The sequence below is a fragment of the Berghia stephanieae genome, chromosome 1 (genome assembly GCF_034508935.2).
Source record: "Berghia stephanieae isolate SIO BIC M18660-M18661 chromosome 1, UCSD_Bste_1.3, whole genome shotgun sequence".
Taxonomy (NCBI): Eukaryota; Metazoa; Mollusca; class Gastropoda; order Nudibranchia; family Aeolidiidae; genus Berghia; species Berghia stephanieae.
In genome coordinates this window covers 100542113-100559082 of record NC_088360.1, presented here as the reverse complement: position 1 = coordinate 100559082, position 16970 = coordinate 100542113, and the positions used below count along the sequence as shown (strand labels likewise).

The 16970-nt window shown below is 39.5% G+C and overlaps 1 protein-coding gene and 1 pseudogene across 1 annotated transcript; both read left to right on the top strand.

Annotated features, from left to right (window-relative positions):
- The first annotated feature begins 13321 nt into the window (after positions 1-13321).
- Positions 13322-15695, top strand: LOC144962544 (uncharacterized). The gene has a single exon (XM_078895572.1). The coding sequence runs from the start codon at positions 14851-14853 to the stop codon at positions 15343-15345; it is 495 nt and encodes a 164-aa protein (XP_078751698.1). The 5' UTR covers positions 13322-14850; the 3' UTR covers positions 15346-15695.
- On the top strand, positions 13672-14717 carry LOC144960784 (uncharacterized; annotated as a pseudogene).
- Positions 15696-16970: the final 1275 nt, after the last annotated feature.

The following is a 16970-nucleotide window of genomic DNA, read 5'->3' as shown; positions in this document are numbered from 1 at the left end:
TACTCCGAGATATTTTGCTTGGTGACTTCTAGTGTGATGCTGTGTGCTGCATATTTTGATTGTATTATCTTCCTTTTTTTGATAAGTTTCAGGACCTGTGGTTGATATTACTAAGATGAACTTATTATGTGTCTGATCTATCAGACTTCCACAATGTTAAAATTGCTGTCTCATTTTGGCGATGTACTTATTTTGGATGTGACTCACAATTATGTGTCTGATCTATCAGACTTCTACAATGTTAAATTTCTGTCTCATTTTGGCGATGTACTTATTTTGGATGTGACTCACAATTATGTGTCTGATCTATCAGACTTCTACAATGTTAAAATTGCTGTCTCATTTTGGCGATGTACTTATTTTGGATGTGACTCACAATGTGTCTGATCTATCAGACTTCTACAATGTTAAAATTGCTGTCTCATTTTGGCGATGTACTTATTTTGGATGTGACTCACAACACTAATAATATTTTCTTGCCTCTTCTCACTGTTACGTGTGTCGTCGATGCAGAAAACTGGAGACAGGCGTAATGAAAACGATTTTGAAATGCAAGACATAAAAAAAGGAGCAGCTATTAACTTTTTTTAAAAATAGTGGTACCTCGAGCAGTCTTAAGTGATGAAAGAGACGTTAGGACTCAGCTTGCGACAAGGTAGAAAGATATGGGAATATAATTGGAAAATGAAGTATCAATTTGGAGATATTCTATGTTTGTTTTTAGGTGTTTAACGGCGCGTTCGACACTATTTAGGTCATTTAAGCGCCGTTTCTGGCTTTTGTCAATTTTTATCAGCCTTAAGGGGCCATAGCTGCTCAATCGTGTTAATACTGTTGTAATAAAACATTTTAAAATCATAATAGTTACATGTTTGTTATTTTAAAATGTTTATTTACAATTTCTGCAGGAGGTCACATTCCTGCAGATACTTTACAATTGTAAGCGGATCGCTGACTGGAACAGAGACTTCAAGTCCCTGGTTTTATAATGTTGTGACCTTATCTGTTCTAACTTTGTGCATTATAACAAAATATGTTGAACTGTGAGATCACAGTTACAGCTTCTCCAGAGGGGTTTTTCATTCCTTTCCAGAGGGAAAAGGTGAGTGAGGGCAGTTATTTTGACCTCATCTCTTCTTTTTAGCCCAGAGTTGGGTCTGGGGCTCAGGTCAGTTTTGATATGTTTTAATTTGTTTTGAATGTCTCGACTCCAGGATCGTTCCCATTCTTTTCGGACGTACTTTTTTATTTTGAGCTTTAAATCCGCGTGTGGGATTTTACTGCCCTCTGACAATTCTTGGCTCACCCCTCCTTTGCCAGTCGATCCGCTTCTTCGTTCCCACCCACATGGATGGGTACCCAAAGAAAACTTTCTTTTTTTAAAGAAATAATTTATTTGCACCTTCCAAGATACTTGTGATTCTTGGATCGGTGCAATAAAAATTTGAAATCCCCTTAAGTATGGATAGTGAGTCAGACAAGATCAAGAATTTGTTTTTATTTGATCTCTTAGCGAAACGGAGAGCATTTAAGATTGCTCTCGATTCCACTGTAAAGATCAAAACATTTTGATCCAGGCTAAGTGATCAGGTGCCTTCCGATGAGTGGTAGGCACACCCTACTGCATCTGCGCTCTTTGACCCATCCGTGAAGATGTGCGTGTAGTTTGTGTATGTTTGTAATATTGCTTTTAGTCTGTTTGCATATCTGAGGGGTGTCAGAATTCCGCGGATCCGCGTTTTTCCGCGGTTGACAGCGTTTCCGATTTTCCGCGGTTGGCCGCCATTTTCGATTTTTCGCGGTTGGCCGCCATTTTCGATGTTTCGTGCTTCGCGGATATCTGCTTTTATTTCGTCTCGTTGGTATCCATGGGGATAACTTTTTGGAACCTAATGACAAAGAAAAAGTAGATCCAAAACATTAACTTCCGGAGTAACGAAAAACGAAATTCGGGCTTTATAAATAAAGTGTACTTTGAGCATCGAGGTTTATTCTGTTTAATTTTCTGTTGTGGAAGCGTGGACTCTTGGATTTTTAAAAAAGCGTGTAGGGTGGACCGGGGCAATTTCATAACCCTACACCTAGTGTAGCTCTTCTGTAAAGAAGGAAAGGCTAATCACAGGAAAGACTCTTCATGATAAAAGAACCACCCATCATCCACTTCCTGTTTTAGTTTGAGGAGGCCTGCAGTCAGACATTTTAGCTTCAGTGAACATTAACTTTCATCAATCGGTAAGTACATCCTAACTACTTTTTGATTACCCAAAAATGTTGTAGAATGCCTTAGTTTTAATTTTGACAGTGATTTGTCTAATTCCTAATCATATAAATGTGTTTTTTTTTATGCCTTTAATTGATGACTGTGTGCCATGCTTACCCAGTAAGGCTTGTGAAGAAATTTACTAGGCCTGGGAAATTCCATACCCCTGGGGTATGAAATTTCCCGGTGATGTATAACTACTCAATAAACTGTTTAGAGTCAACCATCTTAACTTACACATGCTATATGAACCCACCTTGACCCTTCCATTGTGAAAACTTTGTCAGGAGTCAACATTTTTGCACTGGGGAAATTCCATACCCTTGGGGTATGGAATTGCCCCAACACATTACTGCTTGTTTCTTTCTGAAATAAATTACATTGTAGACTCTTTGTGGGTAAACATGAGTTCACACACATGTTATATAGATTTAGTTATATGTTGTTAGATATATAGGCTGGTAACTTAAAGCTAAATTATAGAAGTAGGCCTACAGTGAAGTGCATTCAATAGCAGTTTTATTTTTATCCGCAGTGTATCGTCTTCATCCAAGTTCAAAGATGGTGAGAAACTATGTTAGGAAAACGACGGCCTATGACAAGGAAGCCATGAGTGCAGCCGTTTCACTTGTGCTGCAGGGACAAATGGGCTACAAGAAAGCCGCAAAGCTCCATGACCTGAAATGGCAGACCGTGAGGGATCATGTGAAAAAACGCAGCAAAAAAATGGGTATGTAGATCTGGTCCTTCTTGAATGGAGGCAAAATAATACATCATTCATTTTTTTTCCAGGGGAATCACAACATCAAGAATGTGAAGTGGTGATACTGACACTATACAATAATCAAGTGTTATGTTATGTTAGTTGAAAAATGGCGCTTCAGCACAATGACGGCTCTATTGCGCAGGAATAAGTAAGATGAAAGACGGAATTCACAGATTGATAGGAAAGAAGCAGAACCTACCATCATTTTCAGTTGCCATGTTTTTAAAAAAATGTAACTGAAATTAAAATGTATTTAATTGCATTTTCTTTATAACAGTAGCTGTAGCATTTTTTTAAATGCTGCATTTATATAGTGCTTTTCCCTTACAATCATTTATCTAATGACTTGTACTCTTTTAAATTTCAGGAGCTGGAAGGAATACAGCACTTTCTGCAGCTGAGGAGACCGAGCTGGCAACAAGCCTCAAACTGCTATCTCAGTGGGGCTTTGGGATGACCCGGAAAGAAACTCTAGAAGTGGTGGGGGAGTTCATCTCGTCTACGGGGAGAGACAGCCCTTTCACCGACCACCTTCCTGGTGAGGACTGGTTGTCAGGATTTATGAAACGCCACCCTGACCTGACCGCACGCCACACCGAACAATTAGAAGCTTCGCGGGCTAAAACAGCTGCCAACAAAACCATCGTGACAGAGTGGTTCAAACTCCTGAATGACACTCTGACGGAGAATGACCTGCTGGACAAGCCAGATCAAATTTACAATGTGGACGAGAGTGGATTTCCCCTCGATCCTAAACGACTAAAGGTGATCACGCAGAAGGGGATTCCACATCTCTTCCGTGTTATCGGAGGGAGCGACAGAGACAACATCACTGTGCAAGGATGCGGCCGTGCAGATGGCGTTATGATGCCTCCATATGTGCTCTACAGTGCCAAGAACCTGCGGGTCAGCTGGACTGAAGGTGGCCCTGACGGAGCACGCTACAACGTAAGCGACAAGGGGTGGATGGACCAGTCCTGTTTCCACGACTGGTTCTGCTGCCATTTCATCCCCTTTCTTTCGGCAGCAAGACCCGTGGTGCTGATTTTTGACGGCCACGCATCACACCTTAACCCAGAGACCATAAAGGAGGCGGTCAAAAATCAAGTTATCAATCTAAAGCTGCCGCCAAACTACACATTTCCTTCAGCCTCTGGATGTGGGGGTTTATGGACCTGCCAAAACCGCCTGGGAGGCCATCCTGGTACGCTTCGCCAGACAAAACCTGGGCATCCCCCTGTCAAAGGAGCTTTTCCCAGCACTTTTGAAGTCGCTGTGGGAATCCGAGAACCTCTCTGCAAACAATGTCAGGGCAGGCTTCAAAGCATGTGGAGTCAAACCACTTGACCCATCACAGATCTCACCTTCGAGCTATGAAGCGGCCGAGTTTTTTTATCTCCTCCAACAAACTCCATCTCCATCGAGTTCAAATGACTCCCCGCCCCAGCCTTCATCTCCATCCATCACCACCCCATCTGTCAACCCTGCATCCTCTTCAGCCACCTCCCGCTGCCACTAGTTTTTAGTTTTCTTTAATTTTCAAACCCTTTTTGTCATTTTGTTTATTTTCTCTTTTTATGAATAATGTTTTTCGGGGTATGGAATTGCCCCATTTTGGTTGAAACCCAAATTACATTAAAATTCAAAATAATTCTAAGCATGGGTTAATATTTTGCCTTTGAGATGTGTGAAATGAGAAGGAAGCCTGTGTTGTATGATTTAGTGGTGTTTTCATGTTGAGTCACTGTATATTTAAGGTTTGAACCACTAATAACTGAAGTAGGGTATGAAATTGCCCCGGTCCCCGGGGGTCTACTTATTTTGGATGTGACTCACAATTATGTGTCTGATCTATCAGACCTCTACAATGTTAAAATTGCTGTCTCATTTTGGCGATGTACTTATTTTGAATGTGACTCACAATTATGTGTCTGATCTATCAGACTTCTACAATGTTAAAATTGCTGTCTCATTTGGCGATGTACTTATTTTGGATGTGACTCACAATTATGTGTCTGATCTATCAGACTTCTACAATGTTAAAATTGCTGTCTCATTTTGGCGATGTACTTATTTTGGATGTGACTCACAATTAAGTGTCTGATCTATCAGACTTTTACAATGTTAAAATTGCTGTCTCATTTGGCAATGTACTTATTTTGGATGTGACTCACAATTATGTGTCTGATCTATCAGACCTCTACAATAAATTGCTGTCTCATTTTGGCGATGTACTTATTTTGGATGTGACTCACAATTATGTGTCTGATCTATCAGACTTCTACAATGTTAAAATTGCTGTCTCATTTTGGCGATGTACTTATTTTGGATGTGACTCACAATTATGTGTCTGATCTATCAGACTTCTACAATGTTAAATTTCTGTCTCATTTTGGCGATGTACTTATTTTGGATGTGACTCACAATTATGTGTCTGATCTATCAGACTTCTACAATGTTAAAATTGCTGTCTCATTTTGGCGATGTACTTATTTTGGATGTGACTCACAATGTGTCTGGTCTATCAGACTTCTACAATGTTAAAATTGCTGTCTCATTTTGGCGATGTACTTATTTTGGATGTGACTCACAACACTAATAATATTTTCTTGCCTCTTCTCACTGTTACGTGTGTCGTCGATGCAGAAAACTGGAGACAGGCGTAATGAAAACGATTTTGAAATGCAAGACATAAAAAAAGGAGCAGCTATTAACTTTTTAAAAAAATAGTGGTACCTCGAGCAGTCTTAAGTGATGAAAGAGACGTTAGGACTCAGCTTGCGACAAGGTAGAAAGATATGGGAATATAATTGGAAAATGAAGTATCAATTTGGAGATATTCTATGTTTGTTTTTTGGTGTTTAACGGCGCTTTCAACACTATTTAGGTCATTTAAGCACCCGTTTTTGGCTTTTATCAATTTTTATCGGCCTTAAGGGGCCATAGCTGCTCAATCGTGTTAATACTGTTGGAATAAAACATTTTAAAATCATAATAGTTACATGTTTGTTATTTTAAAATGTTTATTTACAATTTCTGCAGGAGGTCACATTCCTGCAGATACTTTACAATTGTAAGCGGATCGCTGACTGGAACAGAGACTTCAAGTCCCTGGTTTTATAATGTTGTGACCTTATCTGTTCTAACTTTGTGCATTCTAACAAAATATGTTGAACTGTGAGGTCACAGTTACAGCTTCTCCAGAGGGGTTTTTCATTCTCTTCTTTTTAGCCCAGAGTTGGGTCTGGGGCCGAGGTCAGTTTTGATATGTTTTAATTTGTTTTGAATGTCTCGACTCCAGGATCGTTCCCATTCTTTTCTGACGTACTTTTCTATTTTGAGCTTTAAATCCACGTGTGGGATTTTACTGCCCTCTGCCAATTTTTGGCTCACCTCCTCCTTTGCCAGTCGATCCGCTTCTTCGTTCCCCCTGATACCCACATGGATGGGTACCCAAAGAAAACTTTCTTTTTTTAAAGAAATAATTTATTTGCACCTTCCAAGATACTTGTGATTCTTGAATCGGTGCAATAAAAATTTGAAATCCCCTTAAGTATGGATAGTGAGTCAGACAAGATCAAAAATTTGTTTTTATTTGATCTCTTAGCGAAACGGAGAGCATTTAGGATTGCTCTCGATTCCACTGTAAAGATCAAAACATTTTGATCCAGGCGAAGTGATCAGGTGCCTTCCGATGAGTGGTAGGCACACCCTACTGCATCTGCGCTCTTTGACCCAACCGTGAAGATGTGCGTGTAGTTTGTCTATGTTTGTAATATTGCTTTTAGAGTCTGTTTGCATATCTGAGGAGTGTCAGATTTCCGCGGATCCGCGATTTTTCTGCGGTTGACCGCGTTTCCGATTTTCTGCAGTTGGCCGCCATTTTCGATGTTCCGCGCTTCGCGGATATCTGCTTTTATTTCGTCTCGTTGCTATCCATGGGGATAACTTTTTGGAACCTAATGACATAGAAAAAGTAGATCCAAAACATTAACTTCCGGAGTAACGAAAAACGAAATTTGGGCTTTATAAATAAAGCGTACTTTGAGCATCAAGGTTTATTCTGTTTAATTTTCAGTTGTGGAAGCATGGACTCTTGGATTTAAAAAAAAGCGTGTACTTGTTTTTCTGAATTATTTTGTGAATTACAACTCTTTCCTTTTTTTGTGTGTAGCAACGTTTACCGTCATTAAAATAAAATGGTATTCGAATTTCTGAAACAGGGCGAGGAAGCCTTAATTCAGGAGATCGACAAAACGTGCAAAAACAAATGGAAATTTTCTTGGCTGGATCAACAGGTTAGTGTGGAGACGGTGGGTGTTGTAAAGATAGGAGACAGCATTGGGAAGATTAATTTGAGTGGAAAGGCAAGATGCGAGTGGTGTAATTTCCTGTTGTCATACAGTGGCAAGGGGCTTAGTACTTTAAAAGAACATGTAAAGACAGAGACACATGTAAAGAACATAAAGTTGAGACAGTCCAACTACGGATTGGGAAGTTTTGCTATGGCCTCCTCAGCAAAGAAACTTTTCCCTATTTTTGCAAAACCCCAATTGCAGAAACCGTCTTCAGTGGTAGAGGAAACTACTGGGAATCAGGATCCAAGTATTAGTTGTGATGTACCCATGCCTCGAATCCCCTATTCGGATAGAGTGAGCACAATGGAGGCCATGATTGTTGCATACATGGCAGAAAACTTGTTGCACTTGACTATGGCTGCAGGCTTAGTAGACTTTGCTAAGGCGTGAAGTCAAGATCTCCAGGCTTTGTCTAGTGTTCGCCTTGGAAAGTTTTCTGCTGCTTATAAGATTAAGTTTGGTGTGGCAAAAACTATTAAGGAGGCTCTTGTCGAGGATTTGAAGAGTACACCATTCTCTTTAAATATTGATGAGGCCACCAGCACAAATAATAAAAAGGTCTTGTCAATTCTTGTTAGTTACACAAAAGAGAAGGAGGTAAGGATTCATCATCTTGCATCGGTGGAACTTTTAAGGGCGACATCTTCAAATATTTATGAAGCCATTTGGTGTGTTTTTGATCGGAATGAACTGCCATGGGACAACCTTGTTTCTGTCCTAAGTGATAGCTGTGCTGTCATGAGAGGCCATATTTCTGGAGTGGAACCTCGAATTCGTCAGGAAAAGGCACCCCATTTATTAGATGTTGACGGTGATTCTTGTTATATGCAAATAATAGCCCAGAGTTTTTGTTCACCCTTTGAGCGAAAATTACCTAAAATTGCCTATTTTCTGACTTGTACACTGACTTTAAATGGTGTAGTGAACACAAGTCGAGCCTAAAAGAACTTTGTGACATCTTGAAAGTGTCTTTCACTGTGTCTCAAATGTATGCAGGTACTAGGTGGTTGTCTTGTTATGACAGAGCTTTAGACACAGTCAGGATGTCTGATGCGTATCAACTTTTTTACTTTTCTTTCCTGAATGTAATTGATAAAAAGGCTTATCGCCCAATCATCAAATCCCTGTTGAAGAAGTATGAACTGTCTAGTTCTGCAAGAAAGCAGGTGCATGAGATTTTGGAGAATTTAACAGGGAGGAGGATGACGGTTGAAGGAAGGACAAGGAAAGATAGGATTATTAAGGCTATCTTTCATACCTCGAGTGATACCATGCTTCAGTTGGAGTTGTTTACGTCTGTTTTACCCATCTTTAAGCAATATGTCAGTTTTTTTCAGACAACCACTCCCATGGATCATAAATTATCAGATTTCCAGATGTCTGCTGTTAAAAAAATTCTTCGCATGCTTTATGAGACCAGAAAATATAACCAACAACCTGCCGAAGACAGAAATCTGCAATCCCTCCTCTCAATTACCCCTTACCGACATATTTGTAGGCCATCCATCTGTGGAAGCATCATTAACCTTTAGAGAAAAGGCTCTGCAGGGATATATAGCAGCAGCCAAGGCCATGTTCAAAAAATTGCCTCTTAACAGCCTAACTTTGGTATCTTTGTCAGCTCTTGATCCCAGTTTGACAAAACACACTGCTGTCAAAAAGAACTTGGATAGGTTGGTTGGGATGTCACACTTTATTTTGTCTAAAAGTAACAGTGATGCATGTCTTGATGAGGTGAGGGCTTATGTAAATGACGAAAAGTTGCCCGATTATAAGGACGACGAAGGAAGAGTGGATTGGTGGTGGACTCAAGATAGCCTAGTGAGGAAGTACCCTAATTTGACAAAAGTTGCTTCTGCTATGCTTTCCATTTTTCATGGACCTCAAGTTGAGTCAACATTTTCAGTTCTGTCTAGAATAATTACAAATCAAACTGCAAGCACAACAATACCATTCTTAAGTGCTATACAAACCATTAAGTATGAGTTGCGTTTACATTAAGCGACAGCTCTATCCCATTTTGAAAGAAAGAAGCCATTGACTGATGCTGTTAGTCTGTCTCTTTGTCAGAACATGAAAACCGCATTTTGCAACTATGAAAAGGAAAGAAAAGCCGATCAAGCCAGACGGGAGATGAAGCAGAAATAGGGTTGGGCAAATATGCACTTTTTCTCAGTTTTTCAAAATTTTCCTGTGTTTTCTATGGCCAAATTTAGTGTAGATTATGAATCTGGTGAGTTTTTTTGAAAAAAAAAATTTTTTTAGGTTGGTTCAGAGCATTTTTTCAAAATGGCCGCCATTTTCAAGGCCGAAAGTAGAAAAAGGTCTATAACAGAAAAAGTATTAGGGTTAGACACTTGATTTTTGTGGCAAACTATATGTTTTTGGGTCAAGAAAACCAAATATCACATTATTTTTATAAATTGCACGCTACAATATTGGTTTAGAGCCATTCCACTGGCTGAAAGAGAAAAAAAATGACTATATTTTTTTTTAAAAAACTTGAATTCTCCAAGAACTGCATGAAGTCAGAAAGTTTGAGACACATAACTTATGTAATTAAAACATACATCCAATATAAATTCACTCTAACAAAAAAATAACAATTGAACAGAAGGAAAACAAGCTTTAGTTTTATTTAATTGAAACTGTTTCTTTGGGATTTAACATTTACAACCAACTAATGCATTAAACGTTCATCAGATTATTTTTTAGAGAACAGAATTCAGCAATGACTCAACATCTTCATTTACTTCATTTACTGGTGCAATTGCATTTCTTATGGATGTACACAGTTCATTTTTTGTGAATTTTTGCATTATGTACTTTCCATTTTGTTTTACACGCCTCATCTGGCGAATATGTGGACTAGTAGTGAGCCGCAAATATCCAATCTCCAAGATCAGTTGGGTGTTATTCAATTGCTCAAGAAGTTCAATGCAGCCAGGGGTGATTGGTCCACCATGTTTTTTGCACTGCTCAAGAGTATTCAAAGTTTTCCTAGTTTTTTCTAACTTCAATTTTTTTTTCTTAATGAGGGCAATTTTTTTGGTTGCCTTTACTGTTTCTACAAAGTCTTTTTCAAGTTTTCGAACTTCAGAAGTCTGTTTAGGACATCTGGCCCAATACCACTCTTGTCTTTTTCCATGTTCAGGCAAATCTTTGAATGAGGAGTCTATTAGAAGTCCATTTGCCACAACAATGTTCTTCTTTGAATGAGTTTGTACTGACGTGCTTCCTCCTGCGACTTTCACCCTGTGGTCAAATTTGGAAAATTCTGACTCGCATCCTAAATTTGTCAGTGGTGCACTTCCCAACTTGATGGTATCAACATTGCTGTTCTCCTCGTTTCTAAAATAAGGAACCATATTGATTTGTCTCTCCACAGATTCAATCACTTCTCCTAAACATGCAGCTTCTAACTTCTCTATACCATTTGGGCTTGTTTCTTCAATTGTACACTGTATATCTTTTAAGAGAAAGAGTTTCTGATCAAAGAAGGTCTTTGCAGATGACCAACTTCTCTCTACATTCTTTTGACCCTTTTTGTCAATGCCTAGAAACTCCATTAAGGGAAATATAATGAGCTCTCCAACTTTCACATATATTCTGGCACATGCAGTGAACCATTCGTTTTGTATAAATGTGGCCACGGCTAGAACAAGCTTGTTGCTGTTAACATCTACGACAGCCTCAAAAAAGTCTTTAATGTAGTCATGGTGGCTGATAAAAATCTTTGCAAGTTCAGCAATACGACCAAACCTGTTACTAACAAAGCCTTTGAATGTGTTAGAAAGTTCAATCTTATTAGATTCTAGCATAACTTGTATTCATTGTACAGTGAGACAGTATGTGAGGCGTGACTTGGAGAGAGCAATTTTGCAATGGCAATTAACCCAAGCGTGTGTATGGAAGAACCAGGTGATTTGAAAATCTCCTCACCAGCAGAGAGTTGCAGGATTTTTTGGATGCCTACCATTTGCTCTGTGTTTTTGAAAACCTTATCTATTGCATTGTCTATACACAAAATTATATGAGCACAGCATTTCAGTCTTTTCTCATCATCCACACCTAAGTTTTCCAAAAGAACATCCAAATCAGAACCTCTGTCTGACATCCAAAAATCTATATGGCTCTTTAAGTCCTCCACAGAACAATCAGCTAAAATGGAAAGACACTTTAACTTATGATTATAGGCAGCCGCTCCATCATCCCCAGTATGACTAAGATTTTCAATATACCCAGTTGTGAGAGTTTTTTTTGGGTTGACAATTACCTTTCATGGTTATATGGTCTGTTTTAATGTCATATGTTTTATGACCAGCTGCCTTTGTTGTGTCATCAAGTCCCACAGTAATAACAGATTCTTCATTGTTCAAAAGTTGTTGAGCTACATACTTGAGACTCATATAGGATGCATCTTCTAGGTATCTCATTATTGTTCTTCGACTTGGTAGAGTGAAAGCAAGATCTTTCTTACACTTTCGCTTCTTTTTCTCATTCTGATCCCTCTCACCCCCCTCCTGCTGCTCCTCCTCTTCACTTGATGAGTAAGTTTCATCATCTTTATCATTTTCGGTACATTCATCTTCATGCTTATTTTCTGGCATTTCCCAATCCTGATGAAATATGGGTGACCTTGACTTGACCTTTGACCCTATTCTTTTCCCCTTTTTTCTTAGAAAAGACAGAAATTGCTCATTTTAAAGACCCAAATCACTCATTTTCTATTTTATGTCACCAGAATCGTATTCTCCTTTCAAAAACAGGTTAAGACATGTGTCACACTTGTACATTTGGTTAAGGGGAAAAAAATTATTTAAGAAATTGTTAAAAACGGCGGCCATCTTGGAAATATGATGAGTCAATAAAAACTGAAATTTTGAACCGATTTTAATTTTGTTTTTTGTTTTCTGTGTTTGGCTTCACCTGTTCTTTACATTTAGCATAAAAAGCGTCTTTTAAAGGCATTATCTAAAAAAAAATCAAAATTGGCCTAAAAAATCGGCCATTTTGCAAAAAAATGCTCTGAACCAACCTAAAGAATCATTTTTTTCAAAAAAAAATTTCCAGATTCCTATTCTACACACTATTTAGCCATAGAAATCACTGGAATTGAAATTTCGACCCAGATTTGCCCAACCCTAGCAGAAAGCCATGGAGAGAGTTAAAAAATCATCATCAACAACCACCGCTTCTGCTGTTGTTAAGAGAGCCCTGATTGTGACTGCAAAAAAAAACGCCAATTAGATCATCATACGACTAAATGCAGTCAACCCCTTGCAAAGAAAAGAAAATTGTCCAACCTATAATGATTGTCTTATTCTTGCATCAATTCCCCCTTAACCTCTCAGTTCCCACCAACACCATTCATTCAACAACTTCTTTTATATTGTTATTACCACCTCCCCATCAACAGCATCAGTTATTACCACCTCCCCACCAACAACATCAGTTATTTTGTTATTACCACCTCCCCATCAACAGCATCAGTTATTTTGTTATTACCACCTCCCCACCAACAGCATCAGTTATTTTATTACCACCTCCCCACCAACAGCATCAGTTATTTTGTTATTACCACCTCCCCACCAACAGCATCAGTTATTCTGTTATTACCACCTCCTCATCAACAGCATCAGTTATTTTGTTGTTACCACCTTCCTATCAACAGCATCAGTTATTCTATTATTACCACCTTCCTATTAACAACATCAGTTATTTTGTTAGTACCACCCCCACATCAGCTGCATCATTTTTGTTATTGACACCACCCTTTGAACTGCATCTGTTACTTTGTTATTACCCCTCCACATCAACTGCATCAGTTGCTACCACCCTCTTTCCATTTTCAACTATAGCAGTTGCTACACCCCCTCATCTTTCAACTGCATCAGTTGCTACAGCCCCTCTACTTTCAACAACTTTAGTTGCTACCATCCCATTAACTGCCTCAGTTACTACCACCTGCCTTAGCCATCAACTACCACCAGGCCACCTGCCTCAACAATCAACTACCACCTGCCTTGACCATCAACTACCACCTGCCTCAACAAACAACTTCCGTTGTGTTGTTGATTTAGCGGTGATGAGTGCTGTTATGTAGTGTATTCTCATTGCGTGTATGTGTGTGTGTTGTATACATGTGTATGTGTGTTGTGGAATGTGGTTGCCTGGAAAGAAAAAAAACTGACACGTACAAACCATATAAGAAACCCAAAAGCGTCCCATTATATATCCACAAACACTCCAACCACCCACCCATGATAATAAAACGAATACCTGCAATGATAGAACAACGACTAAACAACCTCTCTTCAAATGAAGACATATTCAATGAAATAAAACAAGTCTATGAAATGGCACTCAAACAGAGCGGTCACACCTCAGCACTGAAATATAAAAATGTGATGCATGTCACAACACCAAAGCAAAACAGAAAAAGGAGCATTCTCCTACTACAGGAGACTCATCTTTACTAAAGCGCGCAATCTTCTCTATTCCTGATCCCAGGCTAAACAGTGTTCCAACTAGAGGACACTACAAGGCTCAAAGGAGGTGTTAGCATTTACGTGAAAGAGGCTTCAAAGGTAAGGGTCATAGAAAGCATTACGGACAGCAAAGGGATGTATAGAATTTCCATGGAGGGTAGGTGGGTTATAGCTGCACATTTACAAACAACCAAGAGCAACTTCGAGATGAAGGGTGCGAAATTGAGAACCATTGCAGGTTAAGCTGACAGTCCTTGGCGACTTCTCACAGAAAATAAGGCTCGCCGTCGGAGGAGTATTCCCAAAGGATGTCGAAAACATGATGGCCAACAAGGTGATTGCAGCAGCAAAAGCCGGGTTTCCGATCACGAAACGGCAATTTTTCCTAAAGATCAAGACCATGGTAAAACGCTTAAACCTAAAAACTTCATTCAAGGACGGAAAGCCTGGCAAGGATTACTGGAAAGGGCTTCAGGCATCCAGACCTTACCATAAGAAAGCCCGAAAACACTTCCATATCCAGAATATTAATGATGACCCGACCTGTTGTCGACGCGTATTTTGCAGACCTGTAGAAAATTTTGAACAAACTCGACCTCAAGGATAAACCGGCCCAGATTTGGAATTGTGATGAGACTGGCATCCAATTCTGCCCAGATTCGTCACACGTTTTGGCCGAGAAGGGGGCCCGCAACGTAATTTTTCGCTGCAGCTCTTCAACAGATAGCGTCACGACTCTCGTTTGCATCAATGCTGCAGGACACGAAATGCCTCTCCTTTGTGTGGAAAAAGGAAAAACCAAAAAATGCCTGCTGTCTTTTGCAACCAACGAAGCTCCATAAAAAATGGTATGGAGGTATCAAAAAAGTGGTTGGATGAATGATGAGATCAGTGTGGAATGGTTTAAACTAGTTTTTCTGACCAACTGCGGCACAGGGATCTCAACTTCAAATACACAGCCACGAATTTGTTGAAATGTTGGAGACGGCTGAAGAGGAGGGAATCGAGATTCTGGCTCTGCCACCCCAATTGAGACATGTACTACAGCTACTAGACAAAGGAGTCTTGAAATCCTTAAAAGGGGCTTACAGGCAGATTTGCACGGAATTCTTATCAGCCAATCCTATGACGACAATCAATAAAATAACCTGGCCTCACCTTTTGAGGAAAACTCGGGAGGAGGTTATGACAAGGGAGTCATTGCTCCAGACATCTTTCTCAGCAACTGGAATTTATCCCCTGGACAAAGCACAAATTCTGGATTCCATATTTGTGCCAGCAGAAGCACAACGATCAATAAATCCACCGGCCTCTGCATCATACAGTTCAACAAAGGACGGCCCAACAACATCGACACCTACCCAAGTTTCTCCATCTCTAAAGCTTCTACCATCCTTGTCGCCACCTCACGTGACAGCACCAATGGTCTTTGCTCAAATCGTATTTGAAATTCAAAATATTTGGGGATGACTTCACTGAAATCTGTCTTAATTTTGTCCAATACAGTTTGTCCCTCATCATCAATTTTGAATTTTTTTATTCTTGACGCCATCCCCATGAAATCCTTGAAATCACCTTGGGCTATTTCCCTAAAATTGTATTTGTTTGTTCTTTCAAGCATTCATCACTAAACCAAACCATTGGTCTGGTGTAAATATTGTTGCGTGTCGAGCACTCCTTTCTACGACTGAGTGCACAGAGTCATTCTCATTTTGAGTATGACCCTTCTCCAGATAGGTGTGAGTGATTTCTTCAATATTTGTAGTTTGAATGGTATACCAAAACATAGACACAATGCCTCAGTTTCTATTCTGTCCACCACAGTTATCTGAAAAAGTATAAACTATCTTTTTACCTTCTTTAGCTTTTTCACATAAAAATTTGAAAACACAACTACTGATTTCATTCGCTCCTCTTTTGGCAATGTGCTCCGGCCATATGTAACAAAAGGCATCTGCCGAGTCCATCTCGAAAATCGTGAGATTATACACGGCCATCTTCCTGGAATAATAAAAGGAAGATGCTTCCCCGTGAGGGCATTCAAGTACCTTCTGCAGGTCAAAGCAGGCTGAACAAATGGATGTGTCTTATATTGCCTTGGCTTTGAAAGCTTCTTTAATATCTCTAGCCAATTGTTTTTGAGTAAGATGACATGCATGACTTTTTCATTGATGGAAGACGGATTGTTTCTGTTGGAAAGACAAAGATCGCATTGATCTTTTTTTGGTTTGTAAAATGTCAAGTTGAAATCCTTGTAGAACACTCATTTGTAGACAGAATTGGAAGCTTTTTGCTCTCCACACTTCTCAGACTCTTGACAATACAAACGGTACATTTCCTGAAGTGACAAATTTTCTGTTACGTACATCCTTGTACTATTCTTCCAGCAATAATGCGATTCCACCAGCGAAAAACTGCTAATGTGTTTTTTGATGAAGGACATTGTCTTCACAGGGAGTTTCTTCTGGTGGCCATGCTTTCCCCTTTTATCAGAAATTCCGTCATCCTTTGAATCCCATGTAAAGCATTTCAATGCAGAGTATACAAAGTCCTCTTTGACAGCCATGGTATCTAAAAAGAAATTTTTGCATACATTTATCTTTGACATATCCTTGGTAAATGTATAAACTATTGTCTGCTGACGCCTTGATGTTCCCTTGACGTATGTGCGCCCAGGGGATTTTCTTTCCGCGCACTTCACAACAAAAAGTCGTTGAGCAGTACTGTCTCCCAATTGCCAGAAGGTATGGAATATCGCCTCTCGATCGCATTCCTTGAATTTATCGTGGCACTTTTTGCTGCAGGTCATACCACACCCCAGTCTTTTTGCTTTTGCATCTCTCTGGACCCCATTCCTGTCAACGAATGAGAGTCCCTGGTCTTTTTTTTTCTTTTGCATCATCCTATTTCTTTCCGACAAGCGTTTTCTTCCTCTGCCTCTCGAAGAAGTAATACTATCCGATTCATCCACAGAAAACGCAATATTAATGTCAGACGAGATTGATACCGGCTCCAAATCATCTTCATGCTCTCAAACAACTGGCTGTTCCGAAGCTTCACTGATTGATAATCCTACTGTAGGGACAAACATTGAT